Source organism: Saccoglossus kowalevskii, chromosome 14, assembly GCF_978046115.1.
Source record: "Saccoglossus kowalevskii chromosome 14, keSacKowa6.1, whole genome shotgun sequence".
Taxonomy (NCBI): Eukaryota; Metazoa; Hemichordata; class Enteropneusta; family Harrimaniidae; genus Saccoglossus; species Saccoglossus kowalevskii.
Genome location: NC_140654.1, coordinates 10,702,878 through 10,720,636, shown reverse-complemented (window position 1 = coordinate 10,720,636; position 17,759 = coordinate 10,702,878). Strand labels below are relative to the sequence as shown.

The 17,759-nt window shown below is 33.7% G+C and overlaps 1 protein-coding gene across 1 annotated transcript in view; it reads left to right on the top strand.

Annotated features, from left to right (window-relative positions):
* Nucleotides 1-17,759, top strand: part of LOC100373284 (vacuolar protein sorting-associated protein 11 homolog) — a 49,876-nt gene that overhangs the window by 27,610 nt on the left and 4,507 nt on the right. The window contains exons 17-25 of the mRNA XM_078013085.2: nucleotides 745-878; nucleotides 1,369-1,503; nucleotides 3,957-4,045; nucleotides 4,312-4,386; nucleotides 6,476-6,653; nucleotides 12,869-12,990; nucleotides 14,014-14,109; nucleotides 16,752-16,878; nucleotides 17,398-17,463. Coding sequence (XP_077869211.1) covers nucleotides 745-878; nucleotides 1,369-1,503; nucleotides 3,957-4,045; nucleotides 4,312-4,386; nucleotides 6,476-6,653; nucleotides 12,869-12,990; nucleotides 14,014-14,109; nucleotides 16,752-16,878; nucleotides 17,398-17,463 — 1,022 coding nt within the window. The remainder of the gene's footprint in view (nucleotides 1-744; nucleotides 879-1,368; nucleotides 1,504-3,956; nucleotides 4,046-4,311; nucleotides 4,387-6,475; nucleotides 6,654-12,868; nucleotides 12,991-14,013; nucleotides 14,110-16,751; nucleotides 16,879-17,397; nucleotides 17,464-17,759) is intronic.

Sequence of the window (17,759 nt, the reverse complement as noted above, 5' to 3'; positions counted from 1 at the left end):
GGTAAAAAGTGATATTTTCGACTTCTTGTTAAAAACTGTAAGTCTGATTGCTTTGATACTATTCATATTGTTCATTTTCTAATCATGTCTTCAGTTCTTTAATTGAAATGTGCATTGCTAACAGCGGAGCTATCTCAGCCGATAGGCTGCTTGTATATTCTTCAATATTTCTGGAAATTTTAGTCAATTTTCTGTGTTTACACAAAAAATTGGGCTATTTTTGTCCCAATCTTCTGACGGAAACAGCAGACTATAAACAGAGCTATTTTGTGAATTTGTAATGAAAAAAAGGAACTGGTGGTGAAAGAGCTAATAGCAAAATTTTTGATACAAAGCTGTTGTGATCCATAGTATTTCTCTTTTCTCAATAATCCTAACTACCAATAAACTTGTTTCAGATACTCTGTGTGAGCAAAAAATAAATAAATAAATAAATTGTAAAAAAATCAGCGAGTTAACTCCTGACTAGTCATAAATTCCACCCCTCCCTATTTTGTATCATGGAATCAACGCTGACGTGCAAACTTAGTATCATAGCAACCAAGGAACTTGAATCTCATCTATTAATTAATCCCCTTTTATTTATTTATATATATATATATATATATATATATATATATATATATATATATATATATATATATATATATATATATATATATATATATAATCACTCATGTTCTGATTCAAAAGGACTCACTCATTTCAGTTTTATTTATTATTTAACTTGTTTGTTTTCTTCAGAACCCCTTGTAGATCCAGCATCAATGGATGGTAGCCTACCGCCAAGGATCAACAAAGCCCATGCTGAAGAGTTCATTCATATATTCGTGAATAATTCCAGCAGATTGACTGAATTCTTAGAACATATGGTCAAGGTATATGTTCACTAGGATCATTCACCATTCTGTGAGAAATCTTGCATGATGCGTGTCAAACGTAGTGATTAGCGGTAATCAAACAGATCAAGTATTGGAGAAAGTTTTGAAAAATAGTAATTTTTTTCTATGTACTACGTTTTTGGACACCATCTTTGAAATATTCCATATTTTCTTATTTAGAAATTACATTTCCTAATAAGGTAGGACTTATATATACCATGGTTGCTCAGTTATGACACTGTGTAACTTAAATATAGAAATATACAGACAATACTGTAAAATACTTTATTTTAGCTGGAATTAATTTTTGCTGAAAAAACATTTTGGATGTTTTGTATGGAATTTATTTTCACTGATTTTTGACAAGTTGAATGTGAAATATAGGAAAAAGGATATGTTCACTGGATTTAATTTTCATTGAATCCTTCCTTCAGTTAACTCCAAGCGAAAATAAAGTATTTTACAGTAATACTAATCTTTGTTTCAGGTGCAACCAAGTTGTTCATCACTGATCTATAATACACTCTTAGAGTTACATTTACATGATGTAGTGCATGAAAAGGAAATCCAGAAAAGAGTTGACATCGAAAGAAAAACATTAGATTTATTACAAAACACTGAGGTAAGAGAAATTCTATGTCAACATTTTGACATCACAACATGTTATAAATGAGAGCCCAATAGCAACATCTGTTATAAAATGACATCACAAAGTCATAGTTATGATATCACAAAATGTTAGCTATAATATAACATCACAAAATGTTAGCTATGACATCACAAAATGTTAGCTATGACATCACAAAATGTTAGCTATAACATCACAAAATTTTAGCTATGAGATCACAAAATGTTAGCTATGACATCACAAAATACCATGATATCACAAAATGTTAGCTATAACATCACAAAATGTTAGCTATGACATCACAAAATGTTAGCTATGACATCACAAAATGTTAGCTATATCATCACAAAATTTTAGCTATGAGATCACAAAACGTTAGCTGTGACATCACAGAATATTAGCTATGACATCACAAAATGTTAGCTATGACATCACAAAATGTTAGCTATGACATCACAAAATGTTAGCTATAACATCACAAAATGTTAGCTATGACATCACAAAATGTTAGCTATGACATCACAAAATGTTAGCTACGACATCACAAAATGTTAGCTATATCATCACAAAATTTTAGCTATGAGATCACAAAACGTTAGTAATGACATCACAAAATGATAGCTAGGTATGGTATGACATTACAAAATGTTAGCTGTACATCGCAAAATATTAGCTGACATCACAAAATATTAGCTGACATCACAAAATGTTACGGTAGCTATGACATCACAAAATGTTAGCTAGGACATCACAAAATACCATGATATCACAAAATGTTAGCTATAACATCACAAAATGTTAGCTATGACATCACAAAATGTTAGCTATAACATCACAAAATGTTAGCTATGACATCACAAAATGTTAGCTATGACATCACAAAATGTTAGTAATGACATCACAAAATAATAGCTAGGTATGTTATGACATTACAAAATGTTAGCTGTACATCGCAAAATATTAGCTGACATCACAAAATATTAGCTGACATCACAAAATATTAGCTGACATCACAAAATGTTACGGTAGCTATGACATCACAAAATGTTACGGTAGCTATGACATCACAAAATGTTAGCTATGACATCACAAAATATTAGCTATGACATCACAAAATGTTACGGTAGCTATGACATCACAAAATGTTAGCTAGGACATCACAAAATGTTAGTAATGACATCACAAAATGTTAGTAATGACATCACAAAATGATAGCTAGGTATGATATGACATCACAAAATGTTAGCTGTACATCGCAAAATATTAGCTGACATCACAAAATATTAGCTGACATCACAAAATATTAGCTGACATCACAAAATGTTAGCTATGACATCACAAAATGTTAGTAATGACATCACAAAATGATAGCTAGGTATGGTATGACATGACAAAATGTTAGCTGTACATCGCAAAATATTAGCTGACATCACAAAATATTAGCTGACATCACAAAATATTAGCTGATATCACAAAATATTAGCTGACATCACAAAATGTTACGGTAGCTATGACATCACAAAATGTTACGGTAGCTATGACATCACAAAATGTTAGCTAGGACATCACAAAATATTAGCTATGACATCACAAAATGTTAGCTAGGACATCACAAAATGTTACGGTAGCTATGACATCACAAAATGTTAGCTAGGACATCACAAAATATTAGCTATGACATCACAAAATGTTAGTAATGACATCACAAAATGATAGCTAGGTATGGTATGACATCACAAAATGTTAGCTGTACATCGCAAAATATTAGCTGACATCACAAAATATTAGCTGACATCACAAAATGTTAGCTAGGACATCACAAAATATTAGCTATGACATCACAAAATGTTAGTAATGACATCACAAAATGATAGCTAGGTATGGTATGACATCACAAAATGTTAGCTGTACATCGCAAAATATTAGCTGACATCACAAAATATTAGCTGACATCACAAAATAGCTGACATCACAAAATATTAGCTGACATCACAAAATGTTACGGTAGCTATGACATCACAAAATGTTACGGTAGCTAGGACATCACAAAATGTTACGGTAGCTATGACATCACAAAATGTTACGGTAGCTATGACATCACAAAATGTTACGGTAGCTATGACATCACAAAATGTTAGCTAGGACATCACAAAATATTAGCTATGACATCACAAAATGTTAGTAATGACATCACAAAATGATAGCTAGGTATGGTATGACATCACAAAATGTTAGCTGTACATCGCAAAATATTAGCTGACATCACAAAATATTAGCTGACATCACAAAATATTAGCTGACATCACAAAATGTTAGCTATGACATCACAAAATGTTAGCTATGACATCACAAAATGTTAGTAATGACATCATCACAAAATGATAGCTATGACATCACAAAAGGTTAGCTATGACATAACTTATTGTTATGTTTTATTATGTTGACAGGCTCAGTATGATATAGACCAGGCTTTAGTTCTATGTCAGATGCATAATTTCAAAGCGGGTATGCTCTATCTTTATGAAAAAGCAAAACTGTAAGTATGTATTCAAATAACCCGTTTGAGAAACAAGAAACAAACTTTAGGAATATTTCATGATCGACTAATGACATGCAAATGTTATGACATTGACTGTTTCTTCGTTTCTAAATAAACCAATGACATTGTTTCTGGTATTGATGTTGATTAATCAATGTTAAATGATTTCAACAAATTTATGCGCAACATTTAAAAAAAATTGAACAGTGCTGGTATTCTTCTTGTCTGTGAAACTTTAGGTTATTTTAATTCTCTTTTCATAGATATCAACAAATTCTTCGTTATCACATGGAACATGATGAGCACATCCATATCATCGATTGTTGTAAAAGATTTGGGTAAGTTGTGACATTCCTCCCAGCATCATTTTTATGGAATCCTATTTTCAACTATTTAATATTCAAATTACATATTAAAATAATTGATTGAAATATATCTGTGTTAAATATACTGCTTTAAAGCAATACTGTTAGTACGCATTCTGACATTTTTCTATAGTTTTGTTCTCTGGTTTTTCCGTACCTACATGTATGTCACGCACTGCACACCTTAGTTCATTCAATCAGAACAAACCTAAATATTGCTGTCAGTCAAACTGTAAAACCATTTATTTTAACTATTTTTTTTTTTTGAGTATATTCACTGTGTTTTAACTCCACGAATTTGTCAATGAAACAATGAGTTTTGTTGTTATTTTACATGTTCACATAGATTTAATTTAGCATTTAGTGGATTTTACGCATCAGCAAAAGTAAAACCCAGTTAATAATTAAAGCATTATTAAAGTAACTAGTACTTTATTAAAAACAATGTTTATCTAGGCCAAGCAAGACTCGTAATTTGACAATCACTTGAATTTTACCTGCTTGCCTGTAAATGGACAACTTGTTTTCAGTACATCTCTTAAAACTGGCTGCTATCAATGATGCATATATGCATTTCTGACAACAGTGGAAAAAATATCCAATTTAGAAAAAAAAAGAATTTTAATAATTGGAATATAACCCAAACCATATTTGCATTCAGTTATCTTTTCTGTATCATGAAGGTCAAAGTATACAAGTGGAAAATGTCTGTCCTCATTGTTGTTGTCATCAAAAAACTTTTTCTTCATGACCACGTTTTGGTGTGTGCTCTATTCGTATATTTTTCCAAATATTTAATATTTAAATTTCACTTCAAAATGTCTTCTTGTGGTCCAATAACTAAAACAATTTGTATCTGATCATCTTCAAATTTAGAAATCCTATTAATCGCTAAGAAATGTCAACTTAGTTAGTTTAGGTGCAACTAGCAAGTGGAGTATTAAAGAAGATATGGAGTAAAATTTGGCTGATAAAAAACATTAGTTGAATGTAGATTTATTCTGCTGATATTGAAAACAAAAATTTTAGTAATATGCTCTTTAAAATCTGTCAATTAGGTAAAGTGTAATAAACTGATATGTTGTTTTCATTATTAGTGTAAATCAAAAAAAGCGACAAGTGTAGTTTCCTGCCTTTTTCAAATCTGGCTAGTATTTTATTTGTGCTAATAAATATTAAGTAAGTGCACTATTATTTATGAAGTTTTATATATTATTATTATTATTATTATTATATAATTTACATTACATTGTTCTATAAGGGACAATGAGATTAATATAGTACATGGAATAATTGAGGAGCATGTTGGCTTGTATTTTTCTTGTCAAATTTTGCTTAGATATGTTGCTGTACTATTGCTTTTTAGAAACTTCTATACAATTCATGTTATACTATGCTACAGCATTTTGGACTTCAGCTTCGTTTCAAGTAAACAAAAGACTGGCTTTGCTACGAAGTGGCATCAGTCATTTTCGTTTGTGTTCACCTAGCTTCGCTTCAGTGATGCTACCGCTTTATTTGCAGCGTTATTATACACTAAAATGGTTGTTTCATACTGTGTGTATTTCTGAAAATCTGAATAAAGTTGCTTCCATTCATTGTTTAATCTAGATTCTCAATTGGCTAAGTTTTAATAGTTACGCTATGTTTATTTATTATGTTAATTTCTAGGTTTAGATGCTTTATTACAGAAAAGGTCGTAGGCTCATTACTATGATTGGTTAACATTGAAAGGCATACTGTTTTCATCTTCACAGAGCACAGATGAAATCTGACAAAATTAATATTATTACCAAATTAGTGTGTAGTAATATGTCATGTCACCATGGCCTGTGTCAGGTCACCTGTCCTGTGTCAGGTCACCTGTCCTGTGTCAGGTCACCTGTCATGTTGTCCTGTGTCAGGTCACATGGCCTGGGTCAAGCACTTGTAACATGGCCCTTTTTACGTCCACTATTTTCACTGATAAATAAATATGAAATAAATATAAAAATAAAAAATTACAACAAAAATAAATGTTCCACTGGGAAATTAACTTTTTTCATCTTCCTTTGTTTGTCAGACAACAAGATCCGAGTTTGTGGGTGCAGGCTTTGTCTTACTTTGCTGGTAAAGAGGAGGACTGTAAACCTCAAATCATGGAGGTTTTATCACATATTGATAAAAAGAATCTCTTGCCACCGCTACTGGTGATACAAACATTGGCACACAATTCAACTGCTACTCTGTCTGTGGTTAAAGTAAGTATTATTAGTGAAGTCGGACATAAGTACATGATAATGTATAAAATGGCATATCACTTGTATTTCAGATATTGCTGAAAAACTAATACTGTAAAATACATTATTTTAGCTGGAATTAATTTTCGCTGGAAAGACGTTTTGGATGTTTTGTATGAAATTTATTTTCACTGATTTTACTGATTTCACTTGGCGAGTTGTATGTAAAAAATAGGAAAAAAATATATATTTGCTGGATTTTATTTTCACTGAATCACTCCTTAAGCAAAAATAGCAAATATTAATTCCAAGCGAAAATAAAGTATTTTACAGTATGATAATATGTGATTATACGATTGAACTGATCTCGGTCAAACACATAAATAACATCATGTTATCTGATTCAAGATGGCTGAAACAGGATCTCTGGCATAAGTGAACTGATTTTGTTCAAACTGATTCATATAGCTTTACTGATAACACGACATTCAAACTTCAAACATACATACAAATACTGACATGTGCATATAAATCATTTTAGTGTTAAAAATAAAACAAAAACCATCCATTTTTGGCATTCCAAACACAGATCTTGATGCCAATGTATTTCTATCACAGTTTGATTCAACATGGCTGACGAATGGCCATTTGAAATTCCCGAAAATCTAGCATTTGCACTCTTCTGGCATGAGTAGATACATTGGTTCATAAGATTTGTCACATTCCTAGACTGATCGTAGTCACCTGATGTTAAACCCTCTTGTTCACAGGTTATGTGTCTACCATGCATATATACTTGAACACTTTATACCCCATATTAGTTTTACATGAAGTCTGTGGGTATAGCATGGAGTCACCCAACTATGACTTGGGGGTGATCTCATATATTCAAACATGCAGGTCAAACTTACGAAAACCCAAACCGCCCTAAACCGTCCGAACAAAACCCAGTTTTGCGGTTTGGAAGTTTAAACAATAGACAGTGCGGTTCAGGATGACCGCACGAATTTGCATAAAAAACTGCGATTCGAACCGATTTCATTCACACCTCATTCAAGCTGTTGTTTATTTTTAGGATTGACAGAGTTTACATTGCTTTTTGAAGACTAGATATTTGTCTCTAAAATGTGTCCATTTATTGGTGTACAGTAGTCATTTTACCGTGTGTCTTGCCTAAAAAAAACACTCTTTCATATATCGGTGAACAGCGTGCTGAATAAATTATTTTGTTTTGATAAACTGTTATGCTCGAGTCGCAAATTGAGCAGAGGACGTGAATCAGACTTTTCATTGGGCTGGACAATTGATATGTGTTCCTGACAGCTAATAAGTATCAGAAGACGAACATTTGTTGATACAAAGTTGCACTTGAGACTTAGGCTACTGTGTTCAAGCCTTTACTACTGTTGCGCGTTCAATTTTCAAAAAGTTCATTCAGGAGTGCAGCATCGCAAAATCCGGGAAAACAAATGCAGCGTACGCCATGAAAATTTATTTCGATTTGCTGCACATCGGTTATTTGCAGTTTTTCTTATTCAATTGCCAGTGACACGAAGTATCAAAACAGAGAATTAAATTAAATGGACTTGCGCTGATTATTTACGGCTATTCATCTGCAGACAAGACTGCTTATAAAAAACGAACCCTGACCTCTGAAAATACCTTATTCATAGAGTGTCTTGTACCTAAGACCGTCGCCCAAGGCGACACAGTGCACGTTGCGACATTGCAATCGATGCATGCTGGGTGACAAGGAGAAATTCCGATTGAGGTAACAAGATGGCTGTGTTGAGTGCATGATTTTCTGCGGTGTTTAAAAACAACACCTCGCTGCCTACTTCGCCCACAGTTCCTCAAGGCACTGTGCTTTGATGTATTTTCTAAAATAATCCTTTATTTTTAATTAACCGGGGGTTCGAAATGTGTGCATTTTGTCACAGAAAAGTAATATATCGGCAGCGGTAAATACCTGTAATTTCCCCACAATGCCATCAGGTGACAATGTTACTGTGGTCGTAGCGCCGGAGTTGTAGCGTTAGCCCCGACTTTAGTTTTGACACTGTGATAGAGGGAGAGTGGTTTTCAAATGCCTTCGTAGAAAACAATGTTGCCATTATCGATTTAATACTTTCATCATATTTTGATAAATCACAGTCTCACAGACTTTACAAACTTAACCAAAAAATGTGTTCTATGAATTTATGAACTGACATGGACACAAAACTGACCGTACTTGTTGCAGACAAAATGTACCAGTTCGCTCCATGGATAAACATATTTTACTGACTATGCCAAATATATATATAACGCAAGTAATTTATCCTAAGAAGCTGCTCATTAAAATTCTAGTGCATTTTTTGACTCCCATGTGCGAAGCACAAAATGGGAGTCTTTGCAGTTAGTGTGTCTGTATGTGTGTGTGTATGTGTGTATGTGTGTATGTGTGTATGTGTGTATGTGTGTGTGTGTGTATGTGTGTCCGACTGTTCCACTGCTATCTCAAGAACCATACATCGGTTTTTGATGAAACTTGGAGCATAGATGCTCTGGGCCAATGCGCAGATTTGATTAGGTTTTGGTAAAAATCCATGCTCGTTAATTACCTAATTTGCATGATAATTAGCTAATTTTTAGCTGTTCTATGACTGTTCCACTGATATCTAAAGAACCACTCATTGGATTTTGATGAAACTTGGTACATAGATGCTCTGAACATATGCGCAGATTTGATTAATTTTTGGTAAAAATCCGTGCATATTAATTACCTAATTTGCATGATAATTAGCTATTTTTTAGTGGTTCCATGACTGTTCCACTGATATCTAAACAACCACTCATTGGATTTTGATGAAACTTGGTACATAGATGCTCTGAACTAATGCTAGGTTTTGATTAGTTTTTGGTAATAATCCGTGGACACTAATTACCTAATTTGCATAATGATTAGTCAATTTTCGGTTTTTCCACTGATATCTCAAGTACTAATCATCACATTTCAATGAAACTTGGTACATAGATGTCATACGACACTGCACAGACCTGATAGTTTTTATGGTAATATCAGTACATATTAATTACCTAATTTGCATAATTAATTAATTTTCAGCATTTGATATAAGTAGTTAGCATTACATTTCAATGAAACTTGGTACTTACATACTCAAGAACTATGCAGAGATTGATTGTTTTCGATAAATATTTGTGCATATTAATCACCTAATTTGCATAATTAGTTAATTTTCAGCTTTTCCACGGGTATCTCAAGTACTAATCATCGCATTTCAATGAAACTTGGTACATAGATCCTTTAGGACTATGCAGAGACCTGATTAGTTTTAGGGTAAATAATTGTGCATATTAATTACCTAATTTGCATAATTAATTTTCAGCTTTTCTACTGATATCTAAAGTACTAATCATCACATTTCAATGAATCTAGAATTATGCAGACCCAATTAGTTTCCGGTAAATATTTGTGCATATTAATCACCTAATTTGCATAATTAACCAACTTTCACACTGATATCTCAGGTACTATACATCACATATCAATGAATGTACATGGATGCTGTAGGACAATAGACAGACCTGAATAATTGTGGGTTAAAATCTGTACATATTAATTACCTAATTTGCATAATTAACCAATTTTAAGCTTTCACACTGATATCTAAAGTACCGTAAAAACTCCAAAATTTCGACCAGTTTTAAATAATTGGTGTTAGATATGTGACGTGTTTTTAGAGTCAAAATTAAGGTGCATTTTCGGACGGTCGAATTTTTCAGAATAGAAATCAGCAAATGAAAAAATGGGGATGATAGACAGTGTGCTTCATTAGTTTTTAAAAAATGCAATGTCCGTCAATTGACGTAAACTTCCTCATGTTTCACGGTAAAAGCAAAGGTCGTGGCCGAGTTGTAACTCAAAATCTAAACAAAGTCATCAATCGGTGAGTATTATGACAAGCAAAACAAAACATCAAGACGCGGAGAAGAGGTCAGCACAAAACTAATAGGTCAAAAGACAAAGCTGTCTCGCACTACCTAGAAAAACTTGCGAATGTTCGAAGTACAGGTACCCATTGGACAAAAGATGCATGGAAGTTTAGCAAACTATCTCCCCGACCCAGTGCAATGTATTCGGTTAGAATCAAAGCTCACGTGTCCCTTATTTGAGGGACCAAATTCTGCCGTAAATTCGCCCTTGGATTAAAAAATAAAATGGGATTTAAGAAAATAAAATGGGACTTTTAAGGTGTATTTTGGCGTCATTTTTCGGACATTTCAATCAATCCTGCCGGCTAAAATAGAGTCTAAGTTTTACCGTAGTCATTGACGTTTGTCTATTCAAGAGTACATGTGTATGATTTTTATCGTGACTAGCGTGAGCGGGTAAGCTTCCTTTCGAGAATGAGCTGTTATCACTGTGAACAATGTTAAATTATTCTTCAGATGACCAGTTTATTTTTTAAAAACAACAAATTTTTTTATTTAAAAAAAATCATGCCGTTTTCGCATCAAAATCCAAGCCAAAACATCGTACTACAACACCAATCTCTTCCGCATTGCGTTCAATAACATTAACATATTTAAATAAGCTATGGTAATTTGAACACGTTGACATCATCCAGCTTTTTGATTGGTTAATTAGCGATTTGACCTATTTGACCTAAGAGAACATGGCGGATATCCTACAGCATCAAACGTTTATACGAGACCGGAATCATTCGCTTACTTTTATTTGTATTTCATAACCATTCAACAAATTTATTTTGTGTACATTATTATAATCACTACTGAGTACAGTAATAATCAACAATTCAGAAACGCAGCATGCCGAGATTTTTGTGTTCGTTTTTATTTGAAACTTCGTTTATTTAGAATATATTTTCGTTACCAATAAAATAAAAATCTCTCAGTCAATCAGAAACCCGGATTCATGCCTTCGAGGAAGGTCCCGTTTGAACGCTCACATCGTTTTTTTTTCGTTTGTGGGAAAACTAAAACTGGTCGCAATTTTCGAATAAGAATGAGTCGTCAATTTTTAGTGGAATCGAAAATTTGGAGGTAAATAAAACACCGAAACCCGGCAAATAAATAGGCGATCGAATTTTTAGAGGGGTCGAAATTTTGGAGTTTTCACGGTACTAATTATTCCATTTCAATGAAACTTAGTATAAAGATGCTCTAGGACAATGTACAAACCTAATTAGTTTGGGGTAAAAATCTGTTCATATTAATTCCCTAATAAGCATAATAATTCATAATTTTTTGGTTCTAATCACATTTCAATTAAACTTGGAGACATAGATTTTCTGTTACATTGCGCAGACCTCATTAGTTTTACACTCAAATCTGGTCATATTAATTTTCTGATTTGCATAATTAGTTTTCAGCTAAGTAATTTCGAATTATATTTAATGTGTCTCCAATACTCTCAGCACATGGGAGTTCTTTCTAAGCTTTCTTTGATTTCCTGTTCCGTTTCAAACATTAATTTACCATATATATCACAATAGAGAGGGTTTATGTATCACTTAATTGATTCACATTTAATGACTAAATATAACAAACCATCACGTCTGTAATTAATTCCAGATAAATTGAATAACAATAACAATTGTATTGACTTGTACCAAAATGTAAGTTGTGGGAAACTGATTATTATTACCAATCACAGAAATAAATGAATATAATTTTCATCACACTTATAAATGACATGATGTAAATAGATTTGTGAAACAAATGCAAGTTTGTTTTTTATTAGCATTTACATGTACAAGACTTGCAAAGAAAAAAAAATCACTGCTGTAATTCTTAACACTTCAAAATATAACACTCAGTATGAACATGGAGCTCCATAGTATACATCTTATTTTTTTTTTTTACTGAAACCTGGCTGAAACAGTATTGTAAGAAAAACCTAGGTTTCCCTAAGTCTGTCTTCTTTGTTGTTTGTTTTCAGTGGGGGCGTTAATGGGCAGTTAATCCAGAGGTTAGGTTCAAACCTACTACTAATTTGCATATTGTAGGTCTGAATAGGGCAGGAAAGGGCAGGCCGGGTTAACCCAGGTTTGACTCAGGTGACCCTTACTTGATTTGCCATTTTGTACATCTACAAGATAATTAATAAATAAATGCAAATACTCGTGAGACATATACATTCCTATATATTATTATTATGAAAAATTATTTGTTCATTTTATGATTTACATTACTTTGACCCTGTGATTTAGGACTATATAGTTCGTCGTCTACAGCTGGAGAACGACCAGATTGCTGAAGATGAACGGCTTATTAAACAATATAAAGATGAAACTCAGAAGATGAGGAGCCAAATAGAAGAATTGAAATCAAGGTAATAATTTAGTAAACTAGTGCTTGGAAGTTTGTATGTCTATTAAGAACAAGTACACTTATGGTGGAGGTCTGTCTATTGTAAAAATAAGTTATGTTCAATTGGTTTTATAGTGCACAATAAGTACAATATTTGGTTTACGGTATGTTGCTTTTATTGGAGACATGCTATTGATAGAGCTAATATGGTTGTTATATTTAATTGTGTGTATCCTCCTAGCTTTGCTTAATGTATGCTACAATAATTATAATTGTTTTGCAAGCTATGTTAACAATCTATGTTAGCAGTCTGCCATTACATTCTATTTTACTAATCTTTGCTGTTAACATTTTGTGTTAGCAATCTGTGCTGTTAACATTCTGTGTCAGCAATCTGTGCTGTTAACATTCTGTGTCAGCAATCTGTGCTGTTAACATTCTGTGTCAGCAATCTGTGCTGTTAACATTCTGTGTCAGCAGTCTGTGCTGTTAACATTCTGTGTCAGCAGTCTGTGCTGTTAACATTCTGTGTCAGCAATCTGTGCTGTTAACATTCTGTGTCAGCAGTCTGTGCTGTTAACATTCTGTGTCAGCAGTCTGTGCTGTTAACATTCTGTGTCAGCAATCTGTGCTGTTAACATTCTGTGTCAGCAATCTGTGCTGTTAACATTCCGTGTCAGCAGTCTGTGCTGTTAACATTCCGTGTCAGCAATCTGTGCTGTTAACATTCTGTGTCAGCAGTCTGTGCTGTTAACATTCTGTGTCAGCAGTCTGTGCTGTTAACATTCTGTGTCAGCAGTCTGTGCTGTTAACATTCTGTGTCAGCAGTCTGTGCTGTTAACATTCTGTGTCAGCAGTCTGTGCTGTTAACATTCTGTGTCAGCAGTCTGTGCTGTTAACATTCTGCGTCAGCAATCTGTGCTGTTAACATTCTGTGTCAGCAGTCTGTGCTGTTAACATTCTGCGTCAGCAATCTGTGCTGTTAACATTCTGCGTCAGCAATCTGTGCTATTAAATTTAAGCAGTCAGTGCTTGTGTCTTTCAGTGCAAAGATTTTTCAAGTGTCTAAATGCAGTGTTTGTAATCACCCATTAGAATTGCCTTCTGTGCATTTCTTGTGTCAACATTCCTACCATCAACAGTGAGTATTGAATTCTGATTAAATTTACCATCTCTAATATCCAGAACTTATAAGATATGGCCATACAACTCGCATGTAGTTGAATTGCAAGATGATGACAGAATCACTTCTTTCAGTGTCCTTGTATATTTGCAAAATATTTATAACATACTGGAAAACATGTCATTTTAGCGAATTTAGTTAATCTGTTATTTCGCTAATTCAAGATGTTGCTAATTTAGAATAAAGTATATTCTCACAATGAGATTGTTGGCTTTTTAGCTAAATTAAGATTTTGTTAATTCATGTATTGAGTCAAATTTGCTAAAATGGCATGTAGGTATTTCAATGTGTTTTATATTATCTTATAGCTGTAGTGAATACCACCGCACTCAAATCCTTCTCCATAACTATACCTGTCTACTTACTTTTCATAGATTTGAATGACAGGAAATTTACATTGTTCTGGAAATTTGATTGATCTCTACATGGCGTAGCTCTTACAGAATAGGATCTGCGTATCAGTGTACAAAGATATATTAAACTAGCATATTATTGGTATAATAAACTGCCATACAATTCTTCAAAATGACTGTCAATCGCTTTTTTTTTTCAAATCCAATGTAATCTGAACAATAATGGTGTATATAAGATGTTAGTATGTAGAATTAACACATGACATGCTAAGAGCCTTCACTGATAGCCAAAATTAATGAGAAAAAACTTTACCAGGAGGTTACAACATGTGATAAAATTTGTATACAGTCATAATAATAATGATAAATAGAAGATAATATATGGTAATCGTAGTCCTAAATAACTATTAAAAATAGCTAGACGTTTCGAGCAATGGCTCTTTATCGATAGCATAGAAGAAAATGTTACAACGTACAGGTAGAACATAGAAACGTAAGAACGCGCATGAACTATAAATTAGAATCACAAAAAAATCCACAATAGAACAAATAACGCGCCTTAGGTAGTGAGCTCAACAAATGAGTTGAACTGTTTGTTTATTCCATGGGGTTCTTTAGTTTCAAGGCGGAATATAGTTTCCTCCTCGACACGCCTGAGCTGATTTTCATTGCCATTGACAACACATACACCAGAAATAGACATATCTGTAATATTATGTCCACTAGAATTAAAATGAAGTGAAACCGGATAATAACGATTTTTCTGTCTAGTTTGCCGTAGATGCTCAGCAAACCGATCACCCAATCGACGAGCTGTAGAACCAATATAAAGTTTCCCGCATTTAATACATTAAATGCAATATACAACATTCATAGTGATACAACTGAACGGATATTTGACCTCAACATCTCCCTTGGGACCAAATATACGATTAGAGTCTGTAATAAAAGGACAAGTATTACACCTAGGACGATTACACAGGACAGAACCATATTTCTCAGGGTCTCCCATTTCACCCGTATGCACCAATACATGTAACCTCCTTAAATTAGTGTCACGGCGCCAGGCAGTAGTAGGCATCAGTGGAAACGTAGAACTTGTCTCCTCGCTGGTCTGTAAAATGTGAAAATGTTTGTACATAATGTTTTTACTCCTGACATTTAAAGGATGGTACGTAAGTGCCAAAATTACACGATCCTGATTGTCACGGGAAACTGTAGATCCAATACAATCCGTTCTTGACATTGACACAACCTTGGCCAATGCTTTCCCAGTGACATTACGAGGATAACCCCGTTTCTTGAAATAATTACATAAATTCCTCGCCTGGTTACGGAAATCAGTATCATCGCTGCAAATACGACGTACCCGGAGTAACTGTGAGTAAGGTATGGAGTCCTTCATTCTAGTAGGATGTGATGATTCATACTGTAAATAACAATGTGAATCAGTAGGTTTTGTGTAAATTGATGTAGAAATCCGATCACCATCTACCTTAGTAGAAATATCGAGAAATGGTAGTGTTATTTCTGATATCTCATGTGTGTATTGTATGGCGGGATTAAAGTTGTTAACATAGTCAATGAACTGTAATAACTCATCCCGACTGCTTGACACGGCACCAAAGCCATCATCAATGTACCTGACATAAAATTCAGGTTTAGTGCCTTGAAAGGACGAAAAAATTAACTCTTGATATGACATTTATAAACATGCATAGCTCGGACCAAAACAACTGCCCATAGCCACACCTCGTTTCTGTATATAATGTTTTCCATTAAAAGAAAAACAATTCCCGTTCAAAACTAATTCCGCTAGGCGCATCAACACAAACGTAGGAGGATCCTTAACTGCCCTTTTATTCAGAAAATGCTGTAAAGCCAACAGTCCATCAGTGTGCGGGATAGATGTATAAAGTGATTTTACATCCATAGAAAATAAAAATCTGGGTTTATCCGGTGTGAAACGAAATAACTCTAGTTTCCTAAGTGCATCATTAGTATCCTGAACATACGTAGGCTGTGACGCAACAATTGGTCTCAACATTGAATCCAAATATCGAGCTATGTGCTCAGTCTGACAATTACATGCTGAGACAATGGGTCTACCAGGATTGTTTACCTTGTGAATCTTAGGCTGAAAATAATAATAATGATGGGTGAGCCATTCATATTACATTTCCCATGATGCACTAAAGCCATACTTTAATATTAAAATGAAAAAAATGTTATTTCCTTATCAAATAGTTGTTTTGAAGGTTACGCTGAGAGTGAATCAGAGTGTCCGGCTTGCATGTCTGAAAATAGGAAGGTCTTGGATATCATCCGCGCACAGGAACACAGCAAGGACTTACATGAACAGTTTCATCACCAGGTAAACATCTTGGTTTTCAAAAGTTGTGGTGAAACATTCTACAAATGTTTTTTTTTTAAACAAATTAATACAAAATTTTTTAATTGAAAACAAAAAATTATGTAATTGTGGTGTAGAGTTATAGTTTTGAACATTGGTATATTGTTATTACTGTAAAATACCGTACTTCATTTTAGCTGGAATTAGTTTTCACTGAAATGTGTTTTGTATGGGATTTATTTTCACTGATTTTTTATATGTTGAATGTGAAATATGGGAGAAAAGGTATATTCGCTGGATTTTATTTTCACCGAAGCATCCCTTCAATAAAGTATTCTACAGTAGTTTATGGGCAATGATGTATTGTAATATGACAGAACCCCACACCCTCCCCGTGGCTTTCGTTGCGTATGGAAGTCATTTTCACGAGTGATGCGATGTATCCTGCGGCCGTACTTTCCCGAGCGAAGCCGAATACACCACATCTCGAATTTTAATCCCTGATTTTTTTAAATCATTTTTTGTAACTTTTTCTTATAGCTGGATAGAGCAACTGATGGCTTCTCTGTTGTAGCCGACTATTTTGGAAGAGGTGTTTTCAACAAGGTAATAAGTCTTTCTTACATGCCTACTTTCTAATTTCAGTAGGCTTGTTTGGAGCCTACTATGCAGCTCTTCCATCAGTCATTTGATTATGTACAATGACTGGGACTTAAGTGTCACATTCTATGTACTGTCCAATATGGGTCCCACACGACCTGTGCAACACCAATATTATTTGTGTAGTTGAAATCCAAAGTGCTTGCATTAATTACTCACTTTGCTTCAAATTCCATAAATTAAATTAAAGCGCGGTAGTCGTCGCGCTGTGTATGTGCGACATTTGTGTTGATAAATATTGA